Here is a 14,468-nt window from a genome sequence, read left to right on the forward strand (position 1 = left end):
CACCATGACAATGTCAAAATAATATTCACTAGATGAATCATGCCACGAGAACAACATTATCAATACAAGCAACCATTTTCAAGATAAGATTCTTGGTTGCGAAACCACAAATCATTGTACTAAATTTCAAACATAAAACAGTCTTCACTTCTAACAAAAGAAAAAGTTTCGGTCTCTCAGCTTCAAAACAATATTGTGAACATGAGAGATTTTCATTCCATTCCAAGCTGGATCCACAAATACTGAGACGCACCTGTTATAACTCTGTCAGAACATAAGTTACTAATACTGAGACACACCTGTTATAACTCTGTCAGACGCACATTTTGCAGATTAATGCACTCTATCAGACGCACCTAATCGATCTAATCCCTTGAGTTCTAAGTTCTAACAAGATGCATCCCAAAAATTCTTGAAAAGAATCTCCATTTTGGTCATAGCAGTAAACTCGGCACTCATACAACATTTTGCAGACGCATATAATGCTCTGGTCATAGTAAACTCATAGCATACAACATTTTGCAGATGCACATAAATGCTCTGGCCATAGCAGTAAAGTCAATAACAATACTTGCAATAGTCTTACAAACACAACCTGACATAGACAAAAAATAACAAGGCATCCAAGTACTTGCATAGACAAAAGAAAAGTACTGGCATAGACAAAATCCTTTGGCAACAATATAGTTGCATGAGACCTACATTCCCAACAAAAAACCTAGTCCTCTAGCTCTCCCACCTGAAGTGTTGCTGCTTCTAGCTTGTGATCTTGTAACTGGTGATCGACTGTTTCCTTGAGCTTGTGATCTTGTAACTGGTGACCGACTGTTACCTTGAGCTTGTGACCTTGTAATTGGTGAATGAGTTGATCTTCTAGCTTGGGATGGAGCTTCATTTGTTGTAGTTGTTGAATGAGTGGATGTTTGTGTGGATGTTTGAGCAGGTGCACTTCTTGGAGGTGGTCTGGCATCAAGTGGTGCAGTAGTTGTTGCAGTAGCTTCATTTCTTGGAAGAGGAGTTTCACTTGGCCTGGCATTAAGTGGTACACTAGTTGTTGCAACAGCTTTATTGTTTGCAAATGGGTCTGTGACTGGCCTCTTGTTTGGCCTAGCCCATCTCCCTCTCTTTTGACCGGGAAGCTTCAAATTCATAACCATTAACAATTTAAAAATGCATAAACAAATAAATCTAATAAACTAAGGATCCATAAACTAATATATGCATAAATATTTACTTTTGTCCATGTGTTCCCACTAGGAAATGTGAACACCCCAAATCCAGCTGGTGCTTTCTCATATGGTTTATCTCTCACCCTTGATGGTGGTTTCCTTTGTTACAAAATTAAACTAATAGAATTAATATGATGAACTAATAGAATTAATAGAATTGAACTAATAGAATTAAGCTTCTTACAGCAATGTCAGTCATAGTAGTGTCATTGGCACCATTGTCATGCACATCAATATTGGCCGTAGTTGCTGTAGTTGCCGTAGTTGCTGGTTCCTTGTCCTTGGACTTCCTCTTACGCCTTCAAGAGATCAAGAGAAATAGAAAATTAGATGAGTCATGAGTGTCAATTGTAAGAACAAAAGACACAAAATAACATTTCAGCAGCTTGAATAAGCCCACATTTCAGCAGCAGCAATCCAACCCATGTTCTTCAACTTAGCTAATGCCATCAAAAGAGTGCAATAAAAAGGAAAACTAAGTCTAAAACCCAAATACTCATACCCTTCAAACAACAAATAAGCTTCTTAATCTCTTCTTCAGTACTACAACAATCATTAATAGTAAAAACAATAACTTTTTGAGCAACTTTAAAAAAGCCCATTGAAAAAAAGAAGTTACAGAGAGTATTTTTTGAACATTTCAGCAACAATACTCCACGCAGAACAAAGAAAGGACAGAGAGTTTACAGAGAGTTTACAGAGAATATTTACAGAGAGTTACAGAGAACATTTCAGCAGCAAGAAAGGACATGAAGTGTATTTTTCGAACTTCCCTTTCTCTGAACAATTTAACAAGATAAAAATCATAATCAACAAGATATAAATCAATACTTACAATTTTCTTTGAAGTATCAATACCACCATTGCCTTGTTCTTCAACAAATGTACAAGTTTTCTTGTTGTGACCCACTGCCTTGCACCTTGTACATGTCATTTGTCTTCCTTTTGTACTTATTTGATGACTTTTCTTTGGTGACTCAGTTGCAGATATTCTCCTCTTTCTTTTTTGGCCTGCCAGCCATCCTTCTAGCTATTGGGGGTAAGAAAATTTCACCAGGTTGTTTTTTCCATAATTTCTGCCCATTCATAGGTTTCAAGAAGTACTGGTATGCTTTCTTGTTGGTCTCAACTAGATAGCAAGTAGATACAAAATCATTAGGGTCAGCTTGATGAATGGTTGCTATTGCATGGCAGCAAGGTATGCCACTGAGATCCCACATTCTACATGAGCAAGTCCTTTTGTTTGTGTCTACAGAGAAGGCATCAACATCACTTGATTTCCCATTTCTTACCTCATACTCCCCAGCACCCATATATTGTGCAGCCCAATACCTATAACTTTTCTTATTTTCTTCCAATTTCTTTTTTGGCCTTGGACACAATTTCCCAGTCCACTTACTCATTGTTGTTCTCCTCTTGTTCATAGTTTTGATAATGTAATGTCTTATCCACTCAAACATACCTATAATAGGCATCTTTCTACCATAAATTATCTGTCCATTGAAACGTTCACACACATTATTCTTTACAACTTCACAATAAGAATTAGTAGAGTAAAAAGCCCTTGCCCATTTCTTCGGATTCTGTTCATTATGTAGATAATCATATGCTTTATCAGATATCTTCTTAATTTGATCCATGACAAGGAAAAATTCTTGAGGTGTTCCACACTTGCATGCCATCCAAAACAATGGTTTAAGCTCAGCCCCACTATGCCTTTTCCTGAAATTTACATAAACATGCCTACTACAACATCTATGCTCAGCCAATGGCAACATCAAACTAATAGCTTCCACAAGACCCTTTTGGTGGTTAGATATTATTGTCCAACCTTGCCCATATATGATACCAACATCATCAAGTAAAAGATTCAGAAACCACATCCATGAATCCTTGTTTTCACTTTCTACCTGAACCCATGCAACTGGAAACATCTGGTTGTTCCCATCCCTCCCATTCTGTCAACAATATGCCCTTAACATAACCTTTCAAAAAACAACCATCTAAGCCTAAAACTGGTCTACATCCTTCCCTCCAACCAGTTTTCAAAGCTTCAAAACACACATACAACCTTTGAAAGTGTAGAGGGTGTTGTGGATTCATTTGGTTTACATTTGGTGGTTCAGGATTAGGTTGTGCTACAGGAGCATACCTATGAGTTTGAATGTTGATAGTAATTCCTGGGTATTCATAATTCCTATGAGTGCTCTTCTAACCTTACCAGCATAATTCCATAACTTGGCATATTCATCTGTTAATGCTAAATCCACATTATACAAGACTCTCTGCTTAGCCCTGTAACACATCATTTCTATGATTTCAACACATCAAACCTAAAATCTTCTAACTTCCAATCTGGTTGACTAATAATCCTATCATGATATCTTTGAGCAAGCCATTTTGCATTAACCATTTTGTTCTCATAAACTCTTGAACATTTATGCTCACTAATATTGGATTTGATTTGAAAACTCTTTTCAGACCCCATCCAACTAGCAAAAAGCCTCCATGTACAAGCACCATCATCACATATAGCAAGCACTCTACCACTTTCATTTTTGGAAAAAGTAATTGGGTGACCATTAACAATAGCATAACTCCTTACAAAAGATTTTAATTGTTTAGAGTTAGCAAACCTCAAACCCAGAACTGGTTCCAAGGTTGTAATGTCTTGTTTAGGATCCTATATTGGAAACTTGGACGTACCTCTTACAAGCTCACCATCATACCTGACACAGGACTATCATATTCATCTGACCCATCATATTCACTATCACTTTCATCTACAGTCACCATATGCAACTCCTCTACATTGTCATCAGCTACTTCAGGAAAAGAGGTAATAGGAATACAAGGGTTTGCATTACTCTTCCTAGATTTATTCTTTAACATCCTCATCCTAATTTCTAATAGTTCTTCATCTGATGACATATGATCCACACTTGCAGGCTCTGACTCGGCTTCTGACCCATCTTCCTCATTTTCTATTACAAACCCATCACTAGCACTTCTTTCATCACATCTAGACTCATCCACATACACCTCAATACAACCAAATACCCCAATTTCTTCTAACATTGTACTAATGTTGCCATCGTCAGTAATTAACACAAGTCCATTAATCAGCCTCATACCAGGAACCTTATAATGCAACCTGCAATTGTTGTTGTGTCCCAGCTGGTTTGCAACAATACCCCTCAAAGTACTAAAAGACAACTTAATTACTAGGATCAACATCATAAATATAGTCAACATCACCCCCTTCATAACTCAAAGTAGGATATGTCTTGAAGTGCCCTCCATGGTGTAATTCCAAGAGAAATTTGTCCACTACAGTAAAATAAATAATTAGAAAGTTAGAAAAGCAAACAAAACAATTCAATTTTTTATTATTTTCATCGATAACAGAAAATTTTAATTGTTGAAAAACAAAACTTACTTTAGGGTTTAGGGTTGTCTTCAGTTTGCTCTTTAATTCCAATCTTCAGTTTGAGTTTTGGAGATCAAATCAAATTGGGGATTTAGGGTTTCGGATATCAAATTGGGGAACGAAAGACTAAACTAATTCGCGCGAAGTATTCACCATAAGATGGGCACATGCGTTAAGCACGTGATGTTGAGTCATCAGTTATGACCACGTGTGATTTTATGTGGCAACACGTCACGCACACGTGTGTTTCAGACTGCCTGAATTGGGCCGGAGTCAATGAGAAGGGTGAGAATGTTATTCACTTGAAAGTACAATGTTTTTTAAGCTCTTAATTTTGTACGAGGGGGAGAATGTTAGTTGACCAAAATAGTACAAGGGTGAAAACAGTAGTTTATCCTAAAAATCCTTTTTTTTAAGAATCAGTTAGATGTTAGGCAGTTCTCAACCTATATTAATATTAAAGTCTATTGTAGAGAACTCCATTAGCATCATCAGCTAATATTACACTTAGTTGCTTAGTGAAAGGGCCTATGCTATAGTTAATTAAGTTGTCAAACGTATTACAAGACTTGGCTAGGTAATCTGCTGCTCGAGTAGTTTCCGAGAAGATATGGCTTATCTCTCTACCTTCTGAAACTTCCTAATCTGCTTTCTAATCACTTCTATCATGTTCATACAAAACCAAGGGGTGGCTTCCAAGCTATTTAGGATATTGACAACTCTCTTAGAGTATGAGTTTACCTCCATCTGGTCTATACCAATGAGTTTAGACCTTTCGAAATGCCTAACAGTTCCTGAAATAATATAGACCTACAATTTGAACTGCCATTGTAGGTTAAAAGGACAATGCCATCTGTTGGAGCTCAACTGTTCCTCTTTTGACCCCTAGCCCTATTCCCCTAGTATTTCTCTCCTCTTCTTTCTATCTCCCACTGTTCTTTTTATACCCCCTTATCTTTCATCATAGTCGTCCATCTCTCCTCCCATCCCTCACTCACTCCTCTTCCACGTGTAGGGTTTCTACCGCGCACCTACGAGACCGCAGCATGATACCATACTCCCGCGTTCACCGACTATCGTGCTTCGGGCCCATCCTATGAATGATCCTCTACTCCCCGGCTTCCACTACCGCAGCTTGAATTGGGCCCATATTACCTCTGACCCTTAATGTCTTAGACCCTACCACTACAGATGCCCCTTCTCGATTCCGCGACCATGGATAGGCCGAGGTCGAGAACCAAACTCACCTCTCTGCTTTGATACCCGTCCTCTCTCTTCTGACTCTTCATCGGTATGTGTGTGCGCTGCAAAATACTCATCACGCGGGTCTTTTCAGTACCTCTTTGTGTTCTGAGCCTCCACGTGTCACCCCTCTATTGGTCCACCTGCTGTCTCTTCGGTTTCTGCACCCTAGTGAATTACGCTTTTGCCCTTACTCTATTTAAAGTCCCGCTCCTTTCTTCTCCCTCACTTTCTTCATTTCGTTTCTCTCCAGTTACACTCCTCTCTTTCTCTAACAGCTCCTCCCCTTCCCTATCACTCCAATCCACTTAAACCCTCGGTGTTCACTCCGGTCCGACTCTTCTTTACTGGGATTCCGATTCCGGTTTGTTTTTCTTTTTCTTTCTCCCCTTTGTCTTAGTGATTTTCTTTAATTCTTTCCTTCCTTTTACATAGTAACTGTTGGAATCTTCTCCCTTCTTCGAGTCTGTTCATCTTCCCCTCTCGATGTCGACATCGGACTCCGAGAACTCCTCCTCTTCCTAGTCTACTGAGGTGGCCTCTCCACCTCCTGTGGTCGCTACTACAGCCCCATCCGCATCTGGACGATTCATCCCTCCGCTGCCGCCCCCGTCCCGATGTCGTAAACCTAATTTGGGTGCGATTAGGGCTGCCTATGGAATCCCTGTTGACATCATTATAGAACACGTGCCATCCGTTAGCCACTACCCGCATCTAGTTCCCCTGCGGCCGGGGTCTCTTGTAGTCTCCGTAGGCCAGATTGTCGCCGGGCTGTGGCTTCTACTCACTTTATTAGACGTTGAGGTGTGTAATCATTTTAACATCCCTCCCTACCAAGGCATTGGAAACTTATGGAGGTTGATGTATGCCGCAAACTACTATAATAGATCTGGTGATCCCAAACTGTCATACCGCGATATTATCTTCCACTATTTCATAAAAACAAGCACCAAAGACGTTAGCGTAGGGTATTAATCTTTTTGTGTCCGCCCTAAAAAGAAATCATTTGTACTCCGCATCACCACCTCTGATAAATAGTGGCACCACTATCCGCTGTATGTATCTGGGAATTTCTTGCCCGCGTACCTCCCCTCTTGGTTAACACTTAACCATCTTGCTTTCCAATCCAGTGGTGAGTCTCACTATAGCCTCCATCTCTTCTTGCATTTAATCCATGCTACTAACGTTCTTCCGGATGTCTTTCCTTGCAGGTTGGCGGCCTGACTCCAAATCTCAGATATACTCAGGAACAATCTCTCCCATTTTTGAAAGACTTCGCGGTCTCGGACCAGCCCAAGCTGCCTTTCTAAATCTTCATCCAACCACTAGCACCCCGTTGTTAGAAGCTCCGGCATTTCACAACTTCACGTGCTTTTCCGCTCCCTTTTACCGTCCTCCTCCTCCTAAAGAAAGGAGACCACGAACTTCGCCCCCTCCCAAGAAGCGTTCCCGACACCATACTTCCCGCCGCCGCTACCTCCGCAACTCTTCTCACTCTCCCACTACTCTTGCATCTAGCGAGACCCTTTCCCCCCTTCACTCCAGAGAACCCTCCTTCTTACAGGTCTATTACCACTTGGGAAGACCAATATACCCCTCCACTCTCTCCCTCCGCTGACATGGATATCACCAAAATGAAACTCTTTGACAGCAATGCTGATGAAGATGATGATGAAGTGATGGAAGTCTCGCCCACGGAGGTGGCGGCTTCCATGGAGGGGCCTCCCACCAAAAGACTGAGGACCTCTGAATCCGTCGAACCATGCCCCTACAACTTTGGTACTTGACTCCGCAGCCCATGCAGTGCCCGCCCGTCGGCCTGGTAAAGAGCACGCCCTCCCTTCCGGTAAAGAGACTACCCCCGATGAGTTCGCTCCTACTTTCAAAGTTCGCAACCGCAAGGTTAATGTCACGGACTCAGCCCTTGAGAACCCTACTGTGGCATCTTCCCTCTTATATGGTTCTCACCTCCCAAAGGATATGGCCTACACAGAAGGAGGGACCTTTGAGCAGCACCTGACTTCCTTATACACTAACTGGGAGAAGGTATCGACTCTTATCTCCGCCTTTGTTCTCTCACCTTTCCCTTCTGACTTATTGTCCTTCTTGTTTTCAGGTGAGCCTTGACATTTCCTACATGATCCGCGGTCTCTTTAGCACTCGGACCAAGGTGGACTCCCTGAAGAAGGAATACAATGGTCCTAATGGCCTAAAAGCCATTTGTGCCCGACTTCAACTAGAGCTAGAAGCCGCAGACCTAGCCAAAACCAAGGCCCAAGATGAATTAAAGATTGTGGAAGCCAACCACCAGCTATATATGGACACGGTCAATGAACGCTTGATTCATCAGTGTACAACCCTCCTCCAGCAACACCACACCAGTCTGGACGCTCTTGCTTTGCAACACCAGGAAAGTACTGCAGCCCTTTTAGAGCAGCACAAGGTGGACATGGTCACTCTCTAAAACCGTTTCAAAGCCCTGGCGGACAAGAGGGTGGCCAGGAAAATACAAGAGGAACATGATTGGCTTTTCAAGGAGGGACGTCTTTTTCCCGAGAAGCCGCCCACCCATGCTGAGGAGTCCGCCGAAGGGAACCCTGAAGCCAATGGGAACCGAGGTGCTAGGATCCACCACTAAAGCCACCACCACGGAGGCAGTCACTACTAATGAGGAGAACTTTGCTGCGAACACTACCTCTATTGAGCTGCCATCCAAAACACTCAACCTTGATGGAAGATCTCCTACCTTGGCTTTTTGTCTACTCCATTTAGTTATATCCCTTTGTGTGCACATTCTTGTGAATTCTGTATGGATTTGACATTATGGATTTTTCTTTCGTGTACTAGTGCTATCTCCTTCCTTGCTTTTGTTTCTTTCTAGTAATCAAGTATTAATCCCCTTTGGAATCTGTATGCTCTTGCACTCATATTTTACTTTTCATAGTAGCACATGCACCCTACAAAGCAAATTAAGATACTCTCTCTCTCGTACTTTACCCTTGCTTTCTAATTGTCCCTCTTACCGTTATTTTGTACACTCTATGCTCTGGGTGACAGGAACTATGTCACGTTGATTATTAATTGGTGGATTTTGATAGTTATTATTGACCGGAACGATACCTTTATTAGTATTATAATTATTATTGTTATAATTATTATAATTACCATGACCTTGTCCTTGTCGTGGTTGAGCTTGGTTGCTATAATTATAATTACCCTGACCTTGTCGTGGTAGGCCTTGGTTATAATTGTTTGCTGGCCTAACATTTTGATTATTAAACCCTGGAGGTGTTACTTGTTGATTATTTCTCCAACTGAAGTTGGGATGTTGTCTCAAAGAGGCGTTAGGAATAGGAAAACTATTAATCGAGCAAACATTATCTTGTTATGATTGTTGTCGTTCATAGGCGAGAGGACAATAGGAGTCGGGATGCTCTGGACTCAAACAGAAATTACATGGATTGGTGTTGACATTCATAACGGGAATAGGCTGTTCTTGAACAGAAATAGCCTCTACCTTTTTAGTGAGAGATTCGATTAAATTTTTAAGTTCCGGATCGAGTTTCATCTCAAACATACCGGCGGCCTTAATTGTTGTAGAAGAACTAGCGGAACGGGAGATATCGTCACTACCCCCCCAGTCATTATTACGCTTAGTTTGATCTTCTAAAAATTTATAAGCCTCTGAGGCTCCCTTACTGAGGAAACTACCCCCATTCATTATGTCAAGCACCTCCTTGTGGTGGTGTAACAGTCCCTTGAAAACGGCACGAACTAGCATGTCTTTCGCAAGGTTATGGTGTGGACATTCTATAAGTAGATCGGTGAAACGATTCCGAGCCTTTGAAAAAGATTCATGAGGATTCTGTCGAAAGAAATGAATCTTGGAAAGCATTTCATCGGTCTTCAGTGGTGGGTAAAAATGTTCCATAAACAGTTGAACAAGTTTAGCCCACGAGTCCACAGAATTTGGCGCTTGGGCAGTTAACCAAGATGCCGCCTTATCGGCTAAAGTGAAAGGAAATATCCTTAGTTTAATTTGTTCAACACCCACCGTAAGATGGTGGAATGTAGTAAGGACTTGGTCAATCCTACGCATGTGCTGATAAGGCTTTTCATGGTCTAACCCATGAAAAACGGGTAACAAATTAAATATATTTGGGGGGATTCGGAAATCCCCCACTGGGTCTGATAGAACGGTGCAAGATTTAAGGCTATCGTTCAAGGCTTTGTAAAATTCAGAGAGAGGAGACTCTCTTTCTTCAACCATTACATCAGGTGGTGTGTGTGGTATATTAGCTAGAGGTGTAGTGAATGGTATACTAGAAAGGCGTGTTTGTTGACGTTGCCAGTTGATTACGTTAGGCGTTTTTCTTCGGCCTGACCTTAATCTCATACAAGGCTAAGCCAATCTCAACGAAACACAACAACAATCCAAACAATCCTGATATGCTAGTATGAACCTCTAACAGGAGATGCGAGGTGTGGAAGAAAAGAGTACCTGAATGCCTCCTTGCTTCGCTTATGAATAACATCTTGTTTACGCGTGGTCAGTGTGTATAACAAGTTAAAACACTGAAAACTATGAAGAAATGGAAATTTGAAACAAACCTGTGGAAATCGGGTAGATTCAGCAGAGGGCGCAGGTCGCGCTCAGAAAAGGCCTAGGTAGGGCGCAGGTAGCGCTCACGTTCAAGCTGGAGTTCCAGGCGTTTGGGCACAAGTCACGCTCAAATTTAGCTTTGGTAGGGCGCGGGCCGTGCTCAGGGTAAAATTCAAGGTCCAGCGCTTTCATTTGGTAGGGAGCTTCGTGTTTTGCCTTGGCGGGGGCTGGTCTCGGCCGCCAAAAGTGGAGTTCAAAGCGCCGTGGGTGGTGGCCCAATTTAGCTTACCTGTATGCGGGTCACGCCCGTGTAATTCTGCGAGGAAATTTTTTAGTGCTGAAACGGACAACCACAGTGAGAATCAAACAAGGGTGGGTGGGTTATGGGACTTTGGACAACTAACAATTCTACAGAAAACAAAACTAAAGGGAACTAAGATGGCAGCGACGCCATTTGATAAACGTAAAAATTTAATAATTCTACCTACGAATAAATGATAAAATTCAAACATAAGTAAAACTAAACTTATACGAAGACAGTGTTTATCAAAGATTTCTACTCTCGATAATATTGAAGTAGAGTTGGAATAGAATATTCGTTCCACTCCTAGTTCTTTAGCATTCAAGTTTCTTGCGACTATCAATCCTACCAAAGTCAATGAGAGTTTTACGAAATATACTACGATGCAATTTATATTAACAAGATACTGGGATTATAATGATTCAACTACGAAATACTACGGAATACTAAAGTTTGAATCTAGAATAAGAATTAGAGGGGAATTGAATCCAACTTAAGAAACTAGCGTAGATTGTTGTAATCCAATTCTTACGTTTTTACGGTAAGAATTGGTCATTCTAATCCCTAATTATACATGACATCTCTACCAATTCATAACTAGCATGTGAGGAAGTCCACCCATTCTCATGGCGAATCAACGACCTTCTAGAGTGGAATAGACTCTTACAACGATTCTATACTACACAATCAAGTTTTCATCAAGGCTTCACCAAACCCCTCTAATGGAGGTTTAGCCTTGATTCATCAAACTATCATTTCCATATGAATTAAAACTAGACATCATAAAAAGATTGAAACTTTGCTTATTTAAACTCAAATGGAAACTACTCATGCAATAATTGGTTTAAACTAATAATGACAAATAAGTAAATCTAAGAATTGAAGCTAATAATTAATGGAAAACGAAACTAGATTATCAAGAACTAAATATTTTATTGATCTAACAACTAAATAACAATCATTCAATATTGAAATTAAAACAAGAATAACAACTAATTAATTAATTGAAAAACTAGATCTAGAACTAAGGTTTAATGGCTACTTTCTATCTTAACCTAATTGATACTTAAGAGCTAAGTTTTGTGTGTGAAAATGGAGGAGACCAGATCCACATTTTTGTGCATGGGCTGAGGGTCCATGTTTTGGGCCGGAAAATCAAGCCCAAAGCACAATTTCTTCAGTCCACATGGCCCTTTTTTCGCTGGCTTTGAATTTAATAGGATTTTCGTCCACTTATGCTCCTCTGATTGGGTCAAGGTTTGGACCATTGGAAATCTCTTTCCGAGGCGGTCATTTTGACATAAGGTACGCCCAATTCCGAGGTCTGAGTCCAAAGATACAGTCTTTGGAAGTTCTGCTGACTTTTGTGTGCTGTTTTACCCGCGTTGACTCTGACTTTTCAGCTTCTGACCAGGCTTTACAAAGGCTTTTTCTCTTTGAATCTTGGCCTTTAATCACAGAACTTCTTAGCAACCAACCCTTGTTCTTTTATATCGCCAAAGTGGCACATTTCTGCACATAATTGACTTTAATGCCTGAAATACATAAAAACACGTAATTAACATTAACTCTTATTTATTACTCACATAATTGGTCTAAAAGTATTATTGTTAAGTGGTTAAAACTACAGTTTTGGGCTCTTATCATAGCTCCCAAACAGTTCACATCCTCACATGTGCCACACACGCGCTAAGGTCAACTCTAACCAAAATGCTCTAAGATAGAAAACGCTCTCTACGACTAGGATGCTCACTCGAGCTCACAGGCTACATAGCCTCAACATTTCTCACTAGTCGTGGCCTACATCACTAGAAGCGATTCAATGCAGAACGCTCTCTAAGAGAAGGACGCTCACTCGAACTAACAGACTATACAGCCATAGAGCTTCTCACCAAGTGAAACATATAGTGCAGTACAAGTACAACCATATCAAGCAAAATGCATTCAAGACGTCAAGAAAAAGAGCAAGGAAAATAAACATGCATTTCAAAAATGTAAAAAACGAACTGCCTGAACAGACTCAGGAAACTAGTTCTCCATAGTTACCGAACTACCACTCCGGTGGAAGCCAGTTCGTTCCGAAATAAAGCATATAATAAAGGCAAACTGCCCAGGCAAGCCCAGGTTATCAGCTCTTAATGTATTGGGACATAGGCCATACAGTAACGAATAAAAGCGAACTACCCAGGCAATCCCAAGAAACCAGTTCTATTGTATCAGATAAGACAAGTAAAACAAGGAAACATTCTCTCACAAGCTGACAAGATTTAAGAAATATTGGGCAAGTTCTCAGTGGCTAGGGGCTCTAACACATTCTCCATAGCAGCATTATCCAGGGTGGGATCGACGGCAACCTCATTCATAGGAGTAGGACCTTCACGTATAGAAAGAACGGTACTAGCATCTCCAGGTGCGTCTAGCACTGCTGCACCTCGAGCCCCACGTTCTGGTTCTGCCTGTAAAGCAAGGTATTTCTGCTCCAGATTGTTATAGTCTTTGGCCAGATCGTTTGCCCCTCCGAACAGAGTCTCATAGGCATCCTTTGCTGCCCTGGCTGCAGCTGTTGCCTTCTCCACATACCCAGCATACTGTACCACCTCGTTAGTCGCTTCTTCTAGTGCGGTAGCCATAACTATCTTTTCAAGAGCAACTTGATCATGCTGCTTCTTCAGTTCGTCATAACTGGCTTGGAGAGAAATCTGAGCATAACGCACATTCTCTAGTTCTTCCTTCATCTTCTCCCGCTCACCTTTTTCAGCATCAATGATCACAGCCAACTCTTTCAATTTTTGGTAATCGGATAATACCTACGACGCAACAGTACAACCACAAATCAGCAAATCAGCCTACTCACAAGTAGAAAAATTCAATTCTTACAAGTACGTACCAGACAATATATATGCAAGATCCATGGCCCTCACGGTTGCAGAAAGGTTGCCTATAGCATCCAAGTTCCGCCGATCTCCATCAACAACAATGTTATCTAACAAGCAATTCGCAATTGGAGCTGACTGGAAGCTGCAGTCCGACCTCATAACGTACTGGGCCTCTCTAGTATTAGGATTAACGTAGGTGACACCCGTCCCTAGAGCCTTCCCTTTGCCAAGATCACCCTTGACACTACCCTTGCCAGAAGACTTCTCTCTTCTAACAGGAGGAACAACAGACACAACAGCAGTACCTTTCTCCTTCTCAAGAGGGTTCAGGTTATCATCTCCCAGATTGACCCTCTGGAACGACCTCACTTGTGAGCTCGAACCACCCTCAGATAGACCAGCTTTCTTTCCTACAGAACAGTCACCAGACTCCACCCCCATTATATTCTCCAAGCGAGCTACCATAGCCATCCTATCTTCATCAACACCAGCTTTTCTTTTCCGTAAACTCCCAGGTTCACGAGCTACAACTCTCAGCTCGTCTACATCAACCAAAGCAGGCGCCCGCCTCCTGCTTTAGTCCCAGGGAATAGGGTCAGAGCCAGAGTGGTAACCCTTCCCACCACTAAGCCTGGGCATCCCACCATCACTCCCATAAGGCCCAGCACCTCCCACAGGCCTCTGAGGCCCACTTTGGCTTTTATTCCTTTGCTCCCTCGTCAAAACTCCACTATCTTCCCTATTCATGACGAACTCGTTAGAAGACTCACTATCAACCTAACCACGA

General features: G+C 41.5%; 1 protein-coding gene across 3 annotated transcripts; it reads right to left on the reverse strand.

Moving 5' to 3' along the window:
• Positions 1 to 501: 501 nt before the first annotated feature.
• LOC147487996 (uncharacterized) lies at positions 502 to 2,714 on the reverse strand. 3 transcript variants are annotated; one of them, XR_015202038.1, is made up of 3 exons: positions 2,065 to 2,714; positions 1,414 to 1,528; positions 502 to 1,328 (listed from the first exon to the last, which is right to left on the reverse strand). XR_015202038.1 is itself a non-coding variant. In XM_086572516.1 (3 exons), exons 1-3 carry the CDS (start codon positions 2,091 to 2,093, stop codon positions 699 to 701), a joined length of 585 nt encoding a protein of 194 aa, XP_086428642.1. In that variant the 5' UTR covers positions 2,094 to 2,714; the 3' UTR covers positions 502 to 698. The 3 variants fall into 3 exon arrangements, 1 of the variants encoding a protein (XP_086428642.1); XR_015202037.1 differs by having other exon boundaries at positions 502 to 1,139; positions 1,235 to 1,528; XM_086572516.1 differs by having other exon boundaries at positions 502 to 1,139.
• Between the last annotated feature and the right edge of the window lie 11,754 nt (positions 2,715 to 14,468).

The sequence above is a fragment of the Coptis chinensis genome, chromosome 7 (assembly GCF_015680905.1).
Source record: "Coptis chinensis isolate HL-2020 chromosome 7, ASM1568090v1, whole genome shotgun sequence".
NCBI classification, from domain to species: Eukaryota; Viridiplantae; Streptophyta; class Magnoliopsida; order Ranunculales; family Ranunculaceae; genus Coptis; species Coptis chinensis.

What these genes read in the sequence shown, in the direction of transcription:
- LOC147487996 (XM_086572516.1), bottom strand. Translation starts at nt 2,093, where the DNA reads ATGGTGGTATTGATACTTCAAAGAAAATT. An exon ending in TTGATACTTCAAAGAAAATT is followed by an intron (nt 1,529 to 2,064) that starts GTAAGTATTGAT and finishes GATCTCTTGAAG; the next exon opens with GCGTAAGAGGAAGTCCAAGG. An exon ending in CTACTATGACTGACATTGCT is followed by an intron (nt 1,140 to 1,413) that starts GTAAGAAGCTTA and finishes ATGAATTTGAAG; the next exon opens with CTTCCCGGTCAAAAGAGAGG.